At 47.9% G+C, this 19,375-nt stretch overlaps 1 protein-coding gene across 1 annotated transcript in view; it reads right to left on the minus strand.

The window, feature by feature from the left end:
• Positions 1–7,963: 7,963 nt before the first annotated feature.
• The window catches only part of MLYCD (malonyl-CoA decarboxylase), a 55,117-nt gene continuing 43,705 nt past the window's right edge, over positions 7,964–19,375 (minus strand). Inside the window, exon 5 of the mRNA XM_082270267.1 lies at positions 7,964–8,795. Within this exon, the coding sequence (XP_082126393.1) occupies positions 8,262–8,795 (534 nt within the window). The 3' untranslated portion in view covers positions 7,964–8,261. The remainder of the gene's footprint in view (positions 8,796–19,375) is intronic.

Consider the following 19,375-nt stretch of genomic DNA (forward strand, 5'->3'; position numbering starts at 1 on the left):
AAGGTCTGCTCATTGTGCTCAGCATGCAACTCTGTCTAGAGAGTGTTTCACGCTGGTCCAATAGGGAGGCATGTTGGACAGTGGGAGGAAACCTGACGAATGGGTGCATAGGCTTTTGATACAGTCCTATGATTGGCAGAGGGAAAGTTTCCTCAGTGCGTGCTGGGATACTGTATAAAAGCCAGGGTCACATGTGTTGCGGGGTCTTTCGTTTAGGGAGCGGAGTCCCAGAGGGAGGGGGCGGCTGCCTCCTCCTCTGCAGAGGCGCCATGCGGCCTCAAGGGGTCGTCCTGAGGGCCGGAAGAGTAGCGGAGAGGAGCTGAACCCAGAGGTGCAGGGAAGCTGGCTGACAAAGGAGACACCGGAGCATGGGCGTCCGCAGAACTTTTTTCAGGGGGGGCATCATTTTAAAGTCACCCATGCTCTGCCCTACATAGATCCAGTTTAGAGGAGGGTCCCCATAGATCCCCCTTTACAGCAGGCCAGGGCCCCCCATAGATCCCACTTTAGAGCAGACCAGGGCCCCCATAGATCCCACTTTAGAGCAGGCCAGGGCCCCCATAGATCCCCCTTTAGAGCAGGCCAGGGCCCCCATAGATCATGTGTATTAAACACAACATAGGATATACAGTGAAGGGGTCAGATATATAAAACACAACGTAGAACATACAACATAGCATATGAAACACGCACCTAACCCGGAAGACATCATGTCTGACGAAACGCGCCAGTGGAGCTACATGTTGACATCATCATGTTTCCTAGAAGTGGAGCCGAGCTGGTCCAGATTACTTTTTACTGCGCATTGACTTTTCTCTTACATGTAAATGTATTGTATGTGTTCAATTAAATTTCTCTTTGGGTTTTTTTCACTCTTTGGAGGGCTTGGTCTCCTGTTTAGTCCTTAACATGTACTGACATAGTGAAGGTTGATGGAGGATACCTGTGGCCAATTGTGCTTCATGTTAGAGGTTGATCCTGCCAAGCAGATCCAGGAACCTTATCTTTGGATGTCCAATATTTCCACGTGTTTTATATGACTTCTCTATAGTATGAGGGTCATACATTTTCAGTAAGCCTTCATTCGTGACCATATGGTGGTGGAGATCTTGTTTGGAGTGGGATACACTATTCAAATTTTCTCAAAGACACTTGGAATTATGTATGATTCATGGTGGACTGTTTTCACGTGTGGATTGGACTTCTTTTCTGGGTTTTGTGGGACTTTTAATTTTTTCTTGATATTTACACAATTTAGCGCAACACAATACAAGAGTATGTTGTGGTTACTATGGCGTTTGCAACCTTACTTGTACATTTATTAAAATTTTTCGATACAAGCGCGGTCTCTCCCACTGACCACCAATGAATGGTGGCACTTCTATCACTGACTACCAACATAAGGGGACACTCTCTTATCGACCACTAATGCAAAACAGCAGTCCTCATGCCAACCATCAATGTAAGGTGTCACTTCTCACACTGGCCACCAATGTATGGAGGCACTTATACACTGACCTCCAATCAGCGCTGCTGTTAGAAAAGGACAGGGCATAGTACAGCCTACCTGACCCGCACTCCATCCTAAACCTATCCCTTGTACCCAGGCTGGTTGGAGGGAGCAGAAGAAGCTATCAGCACTGCTGGAGGGGCACATGGGGGGGGGGGGACGGCGGGAGCAGCGGGAAGGAGATTATCTACAGGAGTGGTGATTGGCGCAGTGGGGGGTATTTACTAGAACAGATCCCCTGTAGTTCCCCCCCTGCAGAAGCTGAGAGGAGAGGAGATGAAGCCAGCAGCGCTGCAAGAAAAGGGGGGGGTGCATACAGGGAAGCACAGTCAGCAGGGGCATGGGGGAATTTGAACATGGACAGAAGGGGGTGATCAGGGCACTGGGGGAGGGGGGGACTGTCAGGAGAGAATTACAGGAATAGATCTCCTGTATGCCTTTCCCTACAGCAGCTGAAAACCAGCTTCTCCCCCCCCCCAGCAGGCTTTCAGCTTGCAGGAATAGGCATACAGGGGGATCGGTTCCTGTAATTGCCCCCCTCCCATCACCCATACTGTCAATGATCCTTTTCCTCCTTTGCCCTGCTGCAGGCTTCATCTCCTTTCAGCTGCTGCAGGGAGAGGCATACAGGGGATCAGTTCCTCTAATTACCGCCTCCCCCCTCACTGATCGCCCCCCTCCTGTCCATGATTCCATTCCTCCTTTCCCCTGCTGCCTGGATCCCCCTGTATGCACTCCCCTTTCTTTGCAGCGCTGCCGGCTTCATCTCCTTTTCCTCCTACCAGCTTTCAGCTGCTGCAGGGAGAGGCATACAGGGGATCAGTTCCTGTAATTGACGCCTCCCCCCCACTGATCACCCCCTCCTGTCCATGATTAGATTCCTCCTTTCCCCTGCTGCCTGGATCCCCCCTGTATGCACTCCCCTTTCTTTGCAGCGCTGCCGGCTTTATCTCCTCTCTCTCTCCTACCAGCTTACCCCCCAACTGCATTGGTCACCTCTCCTGTCCATGATCCAATTCCTCCAGAATTAATGAGGTTTGGGCCTCATGCAGGAGGACCGGTGGTACCCCCTTATTATCCCTGCCTCCAATGTCATGGAGCATTTTTCCTTCATGGTAAAAAGGCAGAGAAAGGCTTTATTAGAGGTAAGAAGGATCACGGCTGCTCTACAGAAGTGAGTACTGAGTCATTGTCAATGGGCTAAGAGTGGGGGGGGGGGGGGGGGGGGGTAGCAGAATGGCTGAACAGAAGCAATTCACCTGATAGGGCAAAGGGATCAGTTACTACATATTACAGTTTATTGTACAGCTGCTTCCGAATCACATGTAGCTGAGAACACATTTTAAAAATTCACAGAACCACTCATTAAATATCTGAAAGCTGGTAGTTATGAAATGGTTCATGTAGATGAGGTGCAGCGGTTTTGGCACTTTCTTTTTACATAAAAGTCCGACACCACAAGGCAGCCTTTTACTTTGCCAGGCCGGTCGTTCTGAGGACTCACAGCTGCCGCTGATATTATTAAAGTTACATTAATGAGGTATTGGGAATAGAGTGCAACTCGTCTCAATATCCTCCCCTGCTCCCAGTCATTGGACTGAATGTGAATCCGGTCTAAAAAATGAATACCTCTGTAGTGTAAAGGCGTCAGTGATAACAAGGAAATGTGCGTCATATTCTACAGAACAACAAAGCGCAGCAACCAATCAGAACCCATCGTTCCAAGACCTGACTCAAGCAAAGAGAAATTTGGTTGCTGCACTCTGCTCTTCGGCTTCTGTTCTGGTTGGTTGGTTGGTTGGTTGGGTTCTGTAGTGCCTCTGAAATGTGGAACCAGATTATTGCACACAAGAACATCCTAATATAACTGAGGAATAAATACAGTAAAACAAATTTGTATAGGCAACGAAGAAATCATATCATTGGGCCATTAAAATCTTAAATTACACTACACTGAACTGGGCCATTGACTAGACTCTGCAAAGTCTAGGTGGGCAACATGGGCCATAAGAAGTGGCTCTTTTTATATATCGGCGCGGTCAGCAGCTGACTTTGGCATGTGGAGCATGGAGTCTATTCTGTAAAACTTGCACCATTGTTGTCCACAAGTAGAGCCAAAAACCAAGGCCAACGGAGTTGGCTTGAGAAAGAGGCTTGAAAACATGTAGCCCCACCCCCTGATGTCACGTACGATCTACTCTGGCTTCTTTGGTATGCAGAGTAGACCGGAAGTGATGTCAGGAGGCAGGGCTACATGTTTCAAGGCCTCCCAAGCCTCTTTTTCAGGCCAACTCAATTGCTCTTTGTTTATGGCTCTACCGGAAGTGATGTCAGGGGGCCAGGACTACATGTTTCAAGGCCTCCCAAGCCTCTTATTTAGGCCAACTCAATTGGTCTTGGTTTATGGCCCTACTTGTGGACAACAAGGCTGCAAGTTTTACAGAAGAGACTCCATGCTCCACATGCCAGAGCCAGCTGCTGACCATGGCGATATAAAAAAAAAAGTGCAATTTCTTATGTACCATGTTTGGTACAAGTGAACACACAAGGATTGCTGGTGGCTAAGTGTCCTGCTATTCTGGAGATCACCACCAGAGGCCCTTACCTATTGATGAGTGAGTTCTTCTAATGGTTTGTATAAGTTGGCAACAATCCTTTACTCCAATAAATACATTTTATATTACACTTCGAGAATGAAGTGGCTCTGAGTGACGAGAGAGCGAGGAGAGGACGTGATCTAAGGAAGTGCTCATGGGGCCATAGGTCAAGTGTGCATTTGTTCTTAAATTACACTACGCTAAACTGGCCAATGACTAGACTCTGCAAAGGCTAGGTGGGCAACATGGTACATAAGAAATGTCTCTTTTTATATATCAGCGCAGTCAGCAGCTGACTTTGGCATGTGGAGCATGGAGTCTATTCTGTAAAACTTGCAGCATTGTTGTCCACAAGTAGAGCCAAAAACCAAGGCCAATGGAAGTGGCTTGAGAAAGAGGCTTGAAAACATGTAGTCCCACCCCCTGATGTCACTTCCGCTCTACTCTGGCTTCTTTGGGATGCAGAGTAGATCAGAAGTGATGTCAGGGGGCAGGGCTACATGTTTCAAGGCCTCTCAAGCCTCTTTTTCAGGCTAACCCAATTGGTCTTGGTTTATGGCCCTACCGGAAGTGAGTCAGGGGGCAGGGCTACATGTTTCAAGGCCTCCCAAGCCTCTTTTTCAGGCCAACCTAATTGGTCTTGGTTTATGGCCCTACCGAAAGTGATGTCAGGGGGCAGGGCTACATGTTTCAAGGCCTCCCAAGCCTCTTTTTCAGGCCAACCCAATTGGTCTTGGTTTATGGCCCTACCGGAAGTGAGTCAGGGGGCAGGGCTACATGTTTCAAGGCCTCCCAAGCCTCTTTTTCAGGCCAACCTAATTGGTCTTGGTTTATGGCCCTACCGAAAGTGATGTCAGGGGGCAGGGCTACATGTTTCAAGGCCTCCCAAGCCTCTTTTTCAGGCCAACCCAATTGGTCTTGGTTTATGGCCCTACCGGAAGTGATGTCAAGGGGCAGGGCTACATGTTTCAAGGTCTCCCAAACCTCTTTATCAGGCCAACTTAATTGGTCTTGGTTTATGGCCCTACTTGTGGACAACAAGGCTGCAAGTTTTACAGCAGAGACTCCATGCTCCACACACCAGAGCCAGCTGCTGACCGTGGCGATATAAAAAAAAAAAGTGCAATTTCTTATGTACCATGTTAGCCACCAGCCCACCTTGTGTGTTCACTTGTACCAAAGTGTCCTGCTATCCTGGAGATAACCACCAGAAGCCCTTACCTATTGATGAGTGAGTTCTTCTAACGCTTTGTGTAAGTTGGCAACAATCCTTCACTCCAATAAATACATTTTATATTACACTTAGAGAATGAAGTGGCTCTGAGTGAGGAGAGAGCAAGGAGAGGACGTGATCCAAGGAAGGGCTCATGGGGCCATAGGTCAAGTGTGCATTTGTATTTAAAATACACTACACGGACCTGGCCATTGACTAGACAAAGTCTAGGTGAGCCGGTGGGTAACATAATACATAAGAAATGGGGCTTTTTACTGTGCGTGCGCATATATATATATATATATATATATATATATATATATATATATATATATATATATATATATATATCCTGGTTGTCAACAAGTAGAGCCAAAAACCAGGGCCAACCGAGTTGGCTTGAAAAAGAGGCTTAGGAGGCCCAACCCCTGGCCTCACTTCCGATCTACTCTGGCTGCCCAACTCCTTTGGGATGCAGAGTAGACTGGAAGTCATATGAGGGGGCGGGGCTACATTTTTCAAAGCCGTCCAAGCCTCTTTCTCAAGCCAACTCGGTTGGCTTGTAACAACAAGGCTGTAAATTTTGCAGAAGAGACTCCATGCTCCACATGCCAGAGCCAGCTCCTGACTGTGGTGATATATAAAAAGAGCTATTTCCCATGTATCATGTCACCAACCAGCCCACCTAATGTGTCCACTTATACCAAGGTGTTTTGCTATGCTGGAGATTACCATCAGAGAACCTAACTTATTGATGAGCGAGTTCTTTTAAATGATTGTATAAGTTCCCAATTGTCTTTCACGCCCATAAATACATTTTATATTACACTTAGATCACACCCTCTCCTATCCGTTCACTCAGAGCCACTTCAGTCTCTAAAAAAGTGCTCATGGGGCCATCGGTAAAAAGTGTGAATTTGTTCCTAAATTATACTACGCGGAACTGGCCATTGACTAGTCTAGGTGGGTAACATGGTACATAAGAAATGGGGCTTTTTAGTGTATATATCACCTTGTTGTCCACAAGTGAAGCCAAAAACCAGGGCCAACCAACTTGGCTTGGCAAAAAGGCTTGGCTTGCCTCCATGCTAAACTTGCCAGAGCCAACTGCTGACCGTATTGATATATAAAAAAGCGCCATTTTTTATGTACCATGAGACATCCCAACCTGCAAGTAAGTCATTTCAGGGAGGTGGCACTCCACGCCGCCGCAACAACGTCAATACCCCCCCCCCCCCCCCCCCGGCCTGCCCTCTCTGCGCACCCTTCCCCCCAATGTAACACAACTATAGAGGGATGAAATGAAATAGTGCTGGGCTCGGTTGTATGCTGAGGACGATTTCCTGGCTAGTAGGGCAGTGTCAGAGCTGTCATGATGAAAGAGAACAGAGTCGCTATTCGCTCCCGAAATCCCAGCTCACAGGCGGAGTGATATGAAGTGCAATCCACCTGTGAGAGGAGGAGCCATACAGAGGAAGCACACGGCTGCAGTAGAGAGCAAAGCCGTGTGCTTCCTCTGTATGGCTCCTCCTCCCACAGGCGGAGTGCACTTCATATCACTCCACCTGTGAGCCGGGACTATGGAGCGAATAGCGGCTCCGTTCTGAGTCATTATGACAGCTCTGACGCTGCCGCCCTGCCGGGATATCACCCTGTGCTCGTGGGTGTCCGTGAGTGCAGGGCGAAATGCGGGAGTCTCCCGCAACTTGCAGGAGACTTGAGATGTCTGATGTTAGCCACAAACCCACTTTGTACCAAGGTATCCTGCTTTGCTGGAAATTACCACCAGAGGCCCTAACTTATTGATGAGTGAGTTCTTTTATGTTCCCTCAGAGCCACTTCATTCTCTACGGTGGTGCTCATGGGGCCATAGGTCAAAAGTGTGCATTTGTTCTTTAAATTACACTACTCCAATGACTAGATTCTGTAAAGTCTAGGTTGGCGGGTGGGTAACATGGTACATAAGAAATGAAGCTTTTTCACTGTATACATCACCTTGTTGTCCACAAGTATGGCCAACCAACTTGGCTTGACAAAGACAATCGGACGGCCTTGAAACATGTAGCACCAACCCCCCCCTTCGATGTCACTTCTGGTCTACACTGCATCCCAAAGAAATCCAGCCGCCCCATTTGTGGACAAGGCTGCAAGTTAACAAAAGAGACTCCATGCTTCACCTGCCAGAGTCAGCTGCTGACCGTGGTGATACATAAAACGTATGATATCTTATGTACCATGTTACCCTTCAGTTACCAAGGTATCCTCCTATGCTAGAGAATACCATCAAAGTCCCTAATGAGCAAGTTCTGTTAACCGTTTGTGTAAGTTGCCAATTGTCTTTCACACCAATAAACAGATTTTATGTTACACTTAGATAGCGACCTCTCGTTTTTTACACCAATACATTTTATATTACACTTAGCGATCGGGCCCTTTCCTCTATCTGTTCACTCAGAGCCACTGCAGTATCTAATGAGGTGCTGCATCAAGTGTCTGAGGCCAGCAAGAAGACTCCCCAGATGCTCCAACTGAACTAATAGAGTTTTTGTGAACTCATCGTATCATCATTATACACACAACACTCATTGCACCATATACCCCCCTTTTCTATCAATGGCTGTTCATTGCCTAGGAAGTTGATATCGCTCAGCAGAAAGAAGGGGAGGTGTTTGCCAATGTCTGTACAGGCTTAAAAAAAGAGACCAGAGCAGAAGGATGACGTTTGTTTGGCGAATGTCTGAAATAAGACATCACGAGGAGAATACAGATCCTGAAGAACCATTGTTAAAGAATTACAACATTATAACTGCAAAAAAGGTAACATCTGGCCATCTGATGACATCATAGGTAGTGCACGAGTTAAGAAGGAAGCCGACGTCATAGGGCCATAGACCACGGTCCACAAAGTGACAAACCCTTGCCTAGAATGTTCAGATTCCTTTTATAACTTACTGTTCTTTTTAAACTGAGACACCAAGCTGAGCACTTGGTCGGAGGCTTCAATGTGTTTCATCCTGAGATAATTAGAGCGGTTGGCATTGGTGTTCTCCAGAAAGTAGCGATAGTTCACCATCATGCCGCAGGAAGAGGTGGCTCCTCGGGGGCTGGTATCTGCCATCCAGTTCAGTCTCCACATGACCGCCCCGTTCTGCAAGTGAAAGTTAGCTACAGGGTTCAAGGCAAAGCCGCGGTGCTTCTCGCCGTACAAGTACCAAGCACAGAGTCTCATCATGGGATCCTCTAGGGCCTTGACCAATCTTTCCGATCTCATCCACTCGTTGTTTGCAAAGAGACGTTTCAAGGCTTCGGCAGCCGGCGCTCCGGTGATGTCCGATATCTCTTTACATTCTGACTCCAGGAAGAGCTCCATCCTGCCGCTTTCCTTTGTCTGTGAGTTTAGAGTTCCGAGAAGCCACTTTGTAAATCCAGGAATCGGGGACAGGCTGGAGAATGTGGAAATCTGGGGAAACTCAGCCTGAGGAAAAAAATAAAAAATACAATTAACATGAGCTTTACGCTAATAAAAAATGTCCATATGGTACTTTTTAAGACTCGTATACACTGTGGTGAGACACTTAAAGTAGTTCTAAAGGCTGAAGGTTTTTTTTTTTTTTAACCTTAAAGAGGAAGTAAACCCTCCTCTACAACTTGTACCTATAGGTAAGCCTATATTAAGGGGCCGTACAAAATATATGCATAAATGCAATAGACATTGCTTTGCGGCAAAAAAACGCTGTAAAAAATTGCGTGACTTTGAGGTCACAAAAGTGTGAAAGGGGCCTTCAGTAATCAAGGTATAGTGTTCCCCCTTTCAATGCAGAGTGACCACAGCGGGCCCCCTTTCAATACAGACTGACCACAGGTGCCCATGTTTAATGCAGACTGACCACATTGTGTCCCCTTTCAATGCTGACTGACCACAGCGTGCCCCCCTTACAATGCAGAAAGCCAGTGCTCTTACCTGCAGTGGCAGCTTCTCCTCGAGTCCTCCCACCTTCTCCTCGACCAATGGCATGTGTTCAACTTCTCGGCCAATCGGGAAGCGTGTTTCAAACTCGCTTCCTGATTGGCCAGGGGGAGGATCCATGTTAAAATACCGAATTTTCATTTGCTATTGTCACACAAATGGGCGGGATCGGGCGCACTGCTCTGCGCCCCGGGTCCACCCTTTTCTGAGACTCACACTGTTAGGACGGAGCCATCAGCTCCTTCTGACACAGCGGCACGGGGGGGGGGGGGGGGGGGGGGCGGACGCAACGATTGTGCGGGCCGCAGGTTCCCCACCCCTGGTTTAGGAGATATTTACTTTGCATGCAGCCAGTGACATCACTGGCGCATGCGCTCTGAAGGAACGGCCGCTCGTACCGTTCCTTCAGAGCTCGTGCCGTTACCGTCGGTTCCCGCGCGCATGCGCGGGAGTGACGTAATCACGGCTCCAGCCAATCAGATGCCCGGATGCCGCAAACCCAGAAGAAGGGCGACAGAACATGTCACCCATGGACAGGTAAGCGGTCGGCACTGCGGGGGCTTCGTTCTTAGGTAAGTATTTCATAATAAGCTAGTATGCAATGCATACTAGCTTATTATGTGTTTTTCTTTCAGGTGTTCGTTTTTTAAAAAAAAAAAAAATCGGAGGTTAACAACCTCTTTAAAGGATAAGTCCACCCGAAAACTAAAACCCTGCATCTAAAGATCTCCACAATCTATAACACTCGCCTATCTAGCCCTGTAAAGAAGAAATCAGTATACATAACAGTTTTGAAGCCATCCTGACCTGATCTTCAGCGGTGGAAGCTCTGCAGAGAACATGGCCGACAATGGTTTTGAAATGAATGGGAAGTGACATCACCCATAGAGTTATTATGGGGCTTCCGTTGTCAGATGTGTCCTCTGCGCCCGCTTCCACAGCGAAGACCCGGCTGACAGCTCAGCGTGGGATCGGGTCGGAGTGTCTTCAAAAAAGGTAAGTATATGAATTTCTTCTTTACAGGGCTAGATGTGTTAGATGCAGGGATTTTAGTTTTAGGGTGGACTTAATGTATTTGCTGACTGCAGTTAATCCCCCCCCCCCCCCCTACACCTATACTTATACCTATACTTGTACATGAGCCCCAGCGATATGGTTAAAGACAGCAGCTCGTTTGGCTCTTTCCCTCCTGATCCTGGTTCAGAGACAGCTGTCAATCACAGCTAGTGAGGGGGAAGTTGGGGGTAGGGCTGAGATGTGCTCTGTGTGTCTATGGACAAACAAAGCCGGCATTGGGAGTGAGCCTGTACATGTGCCCCCATAGCAAGCAGCTTGCTATGGTGAGCACTCAGCAGGGGGGGGCTAAGAGTATTTTTCCAACAATGGTCGCCAGGACAAATAGAGAGAGTGGATCTTCCTGGTAGGGACTCTAGGAGTTATAATCCTTCCGTATTCTATCCAATACAAAAAAAAAAAAAAAAAACACATTTGGCTGGGCATGCGCTTTAATACAAGTCAAGTAAAACAGTTGCAAAAGTGATCAATCTCTAAGTTTTGAGGAACAAGTTTGCCCCTCACCCTGCTGGCCCCAGGCACTGGCCCAGATGTGCCATTTTGGAAAAAAAAAGCCTTGCCTAGAGTTGAATAATGGATTGGAGACTGAAGTGCCCACACCGTGAGTTAAAGGAGAAGTACAGGGAAAGCTCTTTTGGCTTTACTTCTCCTTTGGATCACAGGAGTTAAGTCCACTCTGATCTTTTTACCACAGGTAAGCCTATAATAAAAGTGCACATCTAGGAGATATTCACCCTGGATGCAGCTGGTGAGGTCACAGCCGCTGTGAAGGTCCACCATACCGTGTCTGGTGAGGTCATGCGCTCTGAAGGTCCACCATACCGTGTCTGGTGAGGTCATGTGCTCTGAAGGTCTAGCATACCGTATCTAGTGAGGTCATGCGCTCTGAAGGTCCAGCATGCTGTGTCTAGTGAGGTCTAGCATACCGTATCGGAACTTCAGTGCTTCCTGCCGGACCTGAGGACATGTGTGGGAGATACATCATCATGGTTTCGGCCACTCGTACAGCAAGAGCCCATGAACCCGGAAGGAAGACTGGGGGAAGATGGAATCATGCAGCTGTAGGGCTTCATTCTAAGGTAAGTATTTCATAATGTCTTTTTTTTTTTTTTAAACTGCTACTGTTTACTACCACTTTAATGCATAGAATGAATTAAGATAAAAAAAACTTAAGACTTTAGAACCACATGAAGGTAAAAAACCTGTGGTCAACTCGCCCATCTCACTTCCCCAAATACGTACCTGAGCCCGATCTCGATTCAGCGCTGTGCTTGAGAGTAGCGGTGCTGCTTTCTCTTCTCACAGGGCATGCAGGCAGCAGCAGGAGCCATTGGCCCCTGCTGCTGTCAATCAAATCTAGTGAGGAGGAAGCGGTGGGAGGGGCAGAACTGTGCTGTGTGTGTCTATAAACTCACATGGCCTGGCTTGGGATTGAGCCCACACAAGTGTCTCCATAGCAAGCAGAATGCTATGGGGGGCACTCGGAAGAAAGGAGGACGTGGGAGTGCTGGTGGGGAACCCCAGAACAGAAGGTTCGGAACTGCTCAATGCAAAACCATTACACAGAGTGGAGAGGTATAACCTCTTTCTAATAGAATAAAAAATAAAAAAATCACTTTAATGACACCAATTTGATTCAAACCAATTCCCGAGAGCCCAGGTTGTCACGGTCTCACCCCCTGGGCTTACAGTACTGCAGTACAGAAAGTCTCTCAAACGTCATTGTGCGATTGCCGTTCTGTTCTGTAAGAAGGACCATGTCAGAGGAGAGCAAAGGTCCCCTGAACACACTGGATTGGCCAGAAGACTGCGGGGTTTAAAACAGGGATTTTTTTCTCAGAGAAGAGGAGCAGGAACTCCTTCCCCTTCTGAGTCACCCCTTGTTTCCACCCACTACCCACCTCTGAGCACTGTCCCTTGGTTCCACCCACTACCCACCTCTGAGCACTGTCCCTTGGTTCCACCCACTACCCACCTCTGAGCACTGTCCCTTGGTTCCACCCACTACCCACCTCTGAGCACTGTCCCTTGGTTCCACCCACTACCCACCTCTGAGCACTGTCCCTTGGTTCCACCCACTACCCACCTCTGAGCACTGTACCTTGGTTCCACCCACTACCCACCTCTGAGCATTGTCCCTTGGTTCCACCCACTACCCACCTCTGAGCACTGTCCCTTGGTTCCACCCACTACCCACCTCTGAGCACTGTCCCTTGGTTCCACCCACTACCCACCTCTGAGCACTGTCCCTTGGTTCCACCCACTACCCACCTCTGAGCACTGTCCCTTGGTTCTACCCACTACCCACCTCTGAGCACTGTCCCTTGGTTCCACCCACTACCCACCTCTGAGCACTGTCCCTTGGTTCCACCCACTACCCACCTCTGAGCACTGTCCCTTGGTTCCACCCACTACCCACCTCTGAGCACTGTCCCTTGGTTCTACCCACTACCCACCTCTGAGCACTGTCCCTTGGTTCCACCCACTACCCACCTCTGAGCATTGTCCCTTGGTTCTACCCACTACCCACCTCTGAGCATTGTCCCTTGGTTCCACCCACTACCCACCTCTGAGCACTGTCCCTTGGTTCCACCCACTACCCACCTCTGAGCACTGTCCCTTGGTTCCACCCACTACCCACCTCTGAGCACTGTCCCTTGGTTCCACCCACTACCCACCTCTGAGCACTGTCCCTTGGTTCCACCCACTACCCACCTCTGAGCACTGTCCCTTGGTTCCACCCACTACCCACCTCTGAGCACTGTCCCTTGGTTCCACCCACTACCCACCTCTGAGCACTGTCCCTTGGTTCCACCCACTACTCACCTCTGAGCACTGTCCCTTGGTTCCACCCCTACCCACCTCCCACGCACAACAAAATACCTCACCTAGCAGCAAAAGATCCACCCCAGCACTATTAGACGCCCTCCAGTAGCAACAACGGCTCTCCCAGCAACCAGTATCAATAGATCAGCCAATTATTAACCTCTACCTCAACAGGAGATCCCTACCAACAACATAAGACCCCCAGCAACAATAGATCCACTAGCAGAAACAATAGACCTTCACACGATAACAGATCCTTACCAGTGACAATAGATCCCCAAGCAGCCAGCATCAAGAGACCCTCCAACACACCCTACTCCCCTTGCTATTACATACATTCAGCACTGGAGGTGCCGGAACTGCGTTCCACCACATTCCTGCTGAAAAAAAGCCCCGATTTAAAATATATAGAGGGGGGATTTAAAAAAAAAGGGGGGGGGGTGTTTTTTCTAAGTGACCATATGCAGTCATTTTTTTCATCGTGCTATGGAACAAAGCTGGCTAGATAAGTCAAGTCACATTGGTCTCCATCCACCTTGGCCACATTCATGTCCTGCATGTATCAGACATAACAGTCAAACACTGAATATTTGAGGAGTAGAGAAAACGATTTACTAAATAATCCCAGTATACGGGGCTTTGTAAGCTCAGCCTCCTCCCCAGTGTCTAACTGGCTTCCATTAAATTCCTAATAGCCCCGAGTAAGGAGAAAACATGTTTTTATTAGAAACACCATTAATCAGACCCCGGGCACAAACTAATAGGAATGGCAGATTGCACGCAACTTTTTTTTTTATTTTCCCCTCTAACAGTCGCCATGGAGACAACTTACCCTTTAAACGTTTTCCTACCAGTTAAACGTAGATTTTTCAATTAAATAAACTCTTGCAAAAAACGACTGCTGACATTTTACAATGTGAAAAATTCGACTTCTTTAATGCCGGCAAATTTGACATCAATGTCTGCTTGTTAATGGTAAAGAATCAACCTTTCTGGTGGATATGAACCCTTCCCAAATCCCCGATGGATAGTTCACAACTGCTGCGTTTTCCTTTTAATTCTTGTTATTAAAATTTTTAAAGTGTGTAAAACACAGCAATGGTGGCACAACCAACGCCACCCAACAGGGCAACGCAGGGCCAACACAATATTACATCACCACCACTTGAAGGTGGTTACAACTCTAAGTTAAGGTGACCAGATTTTTTAAAATAAAATCCGGGGACACATATATATTTATTTGATGGCAAATGGCACAGGACTGCATAATACACAGAGCACTGGGCACAGGACTGCATAATACACAGAGCGCTGGGCACAGGACTGCATAATACACAGAGCGCTGGGCACAGGACTGCATAATACACAGAGCGCTGGGCACAGGACTGCATAATACACAGAGCGCTGGGCACAGGACTGCATAATACACAGAGCGCTGGGCACAGGACTGCATAATACACAGAGCGCTGGGCACAGGACTACATAATACACAGAGCGCTGGGCACAGGACTGCATAATAAACAGAGCGCTGGGCACAGGACTGCATAATACACAGAGCGCTGGGCACAGGACTGCATAATACACAGAGCGCTGGGCACAGGACTGCATAATACACAGAGTGCTGGGCACAGGACTGCATAATACACAGAGCGCTGGGCACAGGACTACATAATACACAGAGTGCTGGGCACAGGACTGCATAATACACAGCACTGGGCACAGGACTGCATAATACACAGAGCGCTGGGCACAGGACTGCATAATACACAGAGCGCTGGGCACAGGACTGCATAATACACAGAGTGCTAGGCACAGGACTGCATAATACACAGAGTGCTAGGCACAGGACTGCATAATACACAAAGCGCTGGGCACAGGACTGCATAATACACAAAGCGCTGGGCACAGGACTGCATAATACACAAAGCGCTGGGCACAGGACTGCATAATACACAAAGCGCTGGGCACAGGACTGCATAATACACAAAGCGCTGGGCACAGGACTGCATAACACACAGAGCGCTGGGTACAGGACTGCATAATACACAAAGCGCTGGGTACAGGACTGCATAACACACAGAGCGCTGGGTACAGGACTGCATAACACACACAAAGCGCTGGGTACAGGACTGCATAACACACAAAGCGCTGGGCACAGGACTGCATAATACACAGAGTGTTGGGCACAGGACTGCATAACACACAAAGCGCTGGGTACAGGACTGCATAACACAGAGCGCTGGGCACAGGACTGCATAATACACAGAGCGCTGGGCACAGGACTACATAATGCACAGAGCGCTGGGCACAGGACTACATAATGCACAGAGCGCTGGGCACAGGACTGCATAATACACAGAGCGCTGGGCACAGGACTGCATAATACACAGAGCGCTGGGCACAGGACTGCATAATACACAGAGTGCTAGGCACAGGACTGCATAATACACAGAGAGCTGGGCACAGGACTGCATAATACACAGAGCGCTGGGCACAGGACTGCATAATACACAGAGAGCTGGGCACAGGACTGCATAATACACAGAGAGCTGGGCACAGGACTGCATAATACACAGAGTGCTGGACACAGGACTGCATAATACACAGAACGCTGGGCACAGGACTGCATAATACACAGAGTGCTGGGCACGGGACTGAATAACACACAGAGCGCTGGGCACAGGACTGCATAATACACAGAGTGCTGGGCACGGGACTGAATAACACACAGAGCGCTGGGCACAGGACTGCATAATACACAGAGCATTCTGAAGAAATCATTGATTGTTCCTCTGTGCTGAGTGGCTCTAATGGGAGTGGTTTCATAATTATCTATCAGCTGTGGCAGCTGCAGAGCTCTAATGAGGAAAGCTGCTGGGCCTGCATCCCTTAAGGCTCCATGTACACGGGACGCTGGAAATGGTCGTTTAGGAGCAGTTGGGCGTTTTTTTCAGAAGCCCCTGAACCCATCTACATTTTACCTTATCTCTCCATGTACACCAGGTCGTTTACAGTCATTTGCAGGCAGTTGCGTTCAGGGACTGTTTTTAGAACGCAATTATTTGCGTTCGAACGTGTGTTTCCCGGCGTTTCAAACGCACAAACGCGTCTGAACGCGATGACCCGCGTTTAGCGTTCGCGTTTTTCCATTTTAAAGGGGAATAATTTTTATGACCTCCAGGAACGCTTCTAAACGCAAACGCTGCTAAACGCCCACTAAACGCGGGTACAAACGCGACTGAACGGATGTTTCAAACGTCCTAAAAATTCCAGCATTCAAAGGGACTTTTAACAACGTCCCGTGTACATGGAGCCTTAGACGTGTTCCTATTGGGAGGATCTCACCAAAAATGAGCGCTGGGCACAGGACTACATAATACACAGAGCGCTGGGCACAGGACTGCATAATAAACAGAGCGCTGGGCACAGGACTGCATAATACACAGAGCGCTGGGCACAGGACTGCATAATACACAGAGCGCTGGGCACAGGACTGCATAATACACAGAGCGCTGGGCACAGGACTGCATAATACACAGAGTGCTGGGCACAGGACTGCATAATACACAGAGCACTGGGCACAGGACTACATAATACACAGAGTGCTGGGCACAGGACTGCATAATACACAGCACTGGGCACAGGACTGCATAATACACAGAGCGCTGGGCACAGGACTGCATAATACACAGAGCGCTGGGCACAGGACTGCATAATACACAGAGTGCTAGGCACAGGACTGCATAATACACAGAGTGCTAGGCACAGGACTGCATAATACACAAAGCGCTGGGCACAGGACTGCATAATACACAAAGCGCTGGGCACAGGACTGCATAATACACAAAGCGCTGGGCACAGGACTGCATAATACACAAAGCGCTGGGCACAGGACTGCATAATACACAAAGCGCTGGGTACAGGACTGCATAACACACACAAAGCGCTGGGTACAGGACTGCATAATACACAAAGCGCTGGGTACAGGACTGCATAACACACAGAGCGCTGGGTACAGGACTGCATAACACACACAAAGCGCTGGGTACAGGACTGCATAATACACAGAGCGCTGGGTACAGGACTGCATAACACACACAAAGCGCTGGGTACAGGACTGCATAACACACAAAGCGCTGGGCACAGGACTGCATAATACACAAAGCGTTGGGCACAGGACTGCATAACACACAAAGCGCTGGGTACAGGACTGCATAACACAGAGCGCTGGGCACAGGACTGCATAATACACAGAGCGCTGGGCACAGGACTACATAATGCACAGAGCGATGGGCACAGGACTACATAATGCACAGAGCGCTGGGCACAGGACTGCATAATGCACAGAGCGCTGGGCACAGGACTGCATAATACACAGAGCGCTGGGCACAGGACTGCATAATACACAGAGAGCTGGGCACAGGACTGCATAATACACAGAGCGCTGGGTACAGGACTGCATAATACACAGAGTGCTGGGCACGGGACTGAATAACACACAGAGCGCTGGGCACAGGACTGCATAATACACAGAGCATTCTGAAGAAATCATTGATTGTTCCTCTGTGCTGAGTGGCTCTAATGGGAGTGGTTTCATAATTATCTATCAGCTGTGGCAGCTGCAGAGCTCTAATGAGGAAAGCTGCTGGGCCTGCATCCCTTTAGACGTGTTCCTATTGGGAGGATCTCACCAAAAATGACATTTGTGTTGCAGGGGATGCCAGAAATCTGACTTGTATCTTAGTGCAGACTTCTGGGGAAATTGGTGAGCCAATCACACAAGCAGGAAATGTTTCTGGGGGTGTGGTCAGTATACATTCTGTGTACAGAACGCCTCCAGGCGGCCATATTGCATTCTCAAAAAATTACAACAGCTGCAGATTGAAAAGGAAAGAATTTAATAACATTCAATTACAATATGATTTGTGTTGCAACTGTATACACTAGAATCTAGATTATTTTTTCTTTATTTGCCATTTTACAATGCAGCAGAACCCAATTCTCTGACAGTACTGCCCCTCCCCCTCCTTTTCCGATTCCTGCTGTGCAGATGATTACAGGAGGCCAATATCATCACCAAATTAAGATGCCATTCAAAATTACATTTGAAGATTTTTTATTTTTTTTTATTTAACCACTGAGGCTCCGTTCACATGTAGGCGTTTTGGGGCGTTTTTCTGCTCTAGGATCAGCTCTCAAAACGCCAAACAAGACAAATCCTATTCATTTCAATCGCCCCTGTTCACATCTGAGCGTTTTGACGCTGTGAGCAAAACGCCCAACGCTCAAAAAAGTACATGAGCTTCTTTTTGGGCAGATTACAGGCGTTTTCCATTGGTCTCTATTCAATCTAAAAACGCCTGTAAATCGCGGTAAAAATCGCAGCAAAATCGCGGTAGAAAACGCTATGCTCAGGTGTGAATGTAACCTTAAGCCCCGGAGGATTTTCCTGCTCAAAGACCAGGGCCTATTTTGCGATTCAGCACTGCGTGATTTTAACAGACAATTGCGTGGTCGTGCGACGCTGTACCCAAATGAAATTGACGTCCTTTTTTTCCCACAAACAAAGCTTTCTTTTGGTGGTATTTGATCACCTGTGCGATTTTTACTTTTTGTGCTATAAACAAAAAAAAGCGACAATTTTGAAAAAATTACAATATTTTTCACATTTTTTATATGAAATTCCCAACCCCCCCCCCCCCCCCCCCCTCCAAAAAAACGTAAAAATCTAATTTTTTTAACATTTTAGGCAAATTTTTTTCTGCTACATATGTTTGGTAAAAAAAAAAAAAAAAATTGCAATAAGCGTATTTTGATTGGTTTGCGCAAAAGTTATCGCAGCTACTAACTATGGGAAAGATTTGTCATTTTTATTGTTTGGCGGCGATCTGCAATTTTTTTTTTGCAGGACTGCGACATTGTGGCGGACAGATCGGACCCTTGACTGACATTTTTGACACTTTTGGGGGTACCAGTGACATTACTACAGTAATCAGTGCTATATATATGCACCGTTACTGTAAAAATGACACTGCCAGGGAAGGGGTTAACTTTATTAGTGATCAAGGGGTTAAGTGTGTCCCTAGGGGCGTGATTCTAACTGTAAAGGGGCGTGGCCTGTGATGTAACCACAGAGACATACGATCCTACATAGCAGGATTGTATGATCTCTGCAGTTACACCAGGGA

Source organism: Pelophylax lessonae, assembly GCF_965119305.1.
Source record: "Pelophylax lessonae genome assembly, chromosome: 10".
Taxonomy (NCBI): Eukaryota; Metazoa; Chordata; class Amphibia; order Anura; family Ranidae; genus Pelophylax; species Pelophylax lessonae.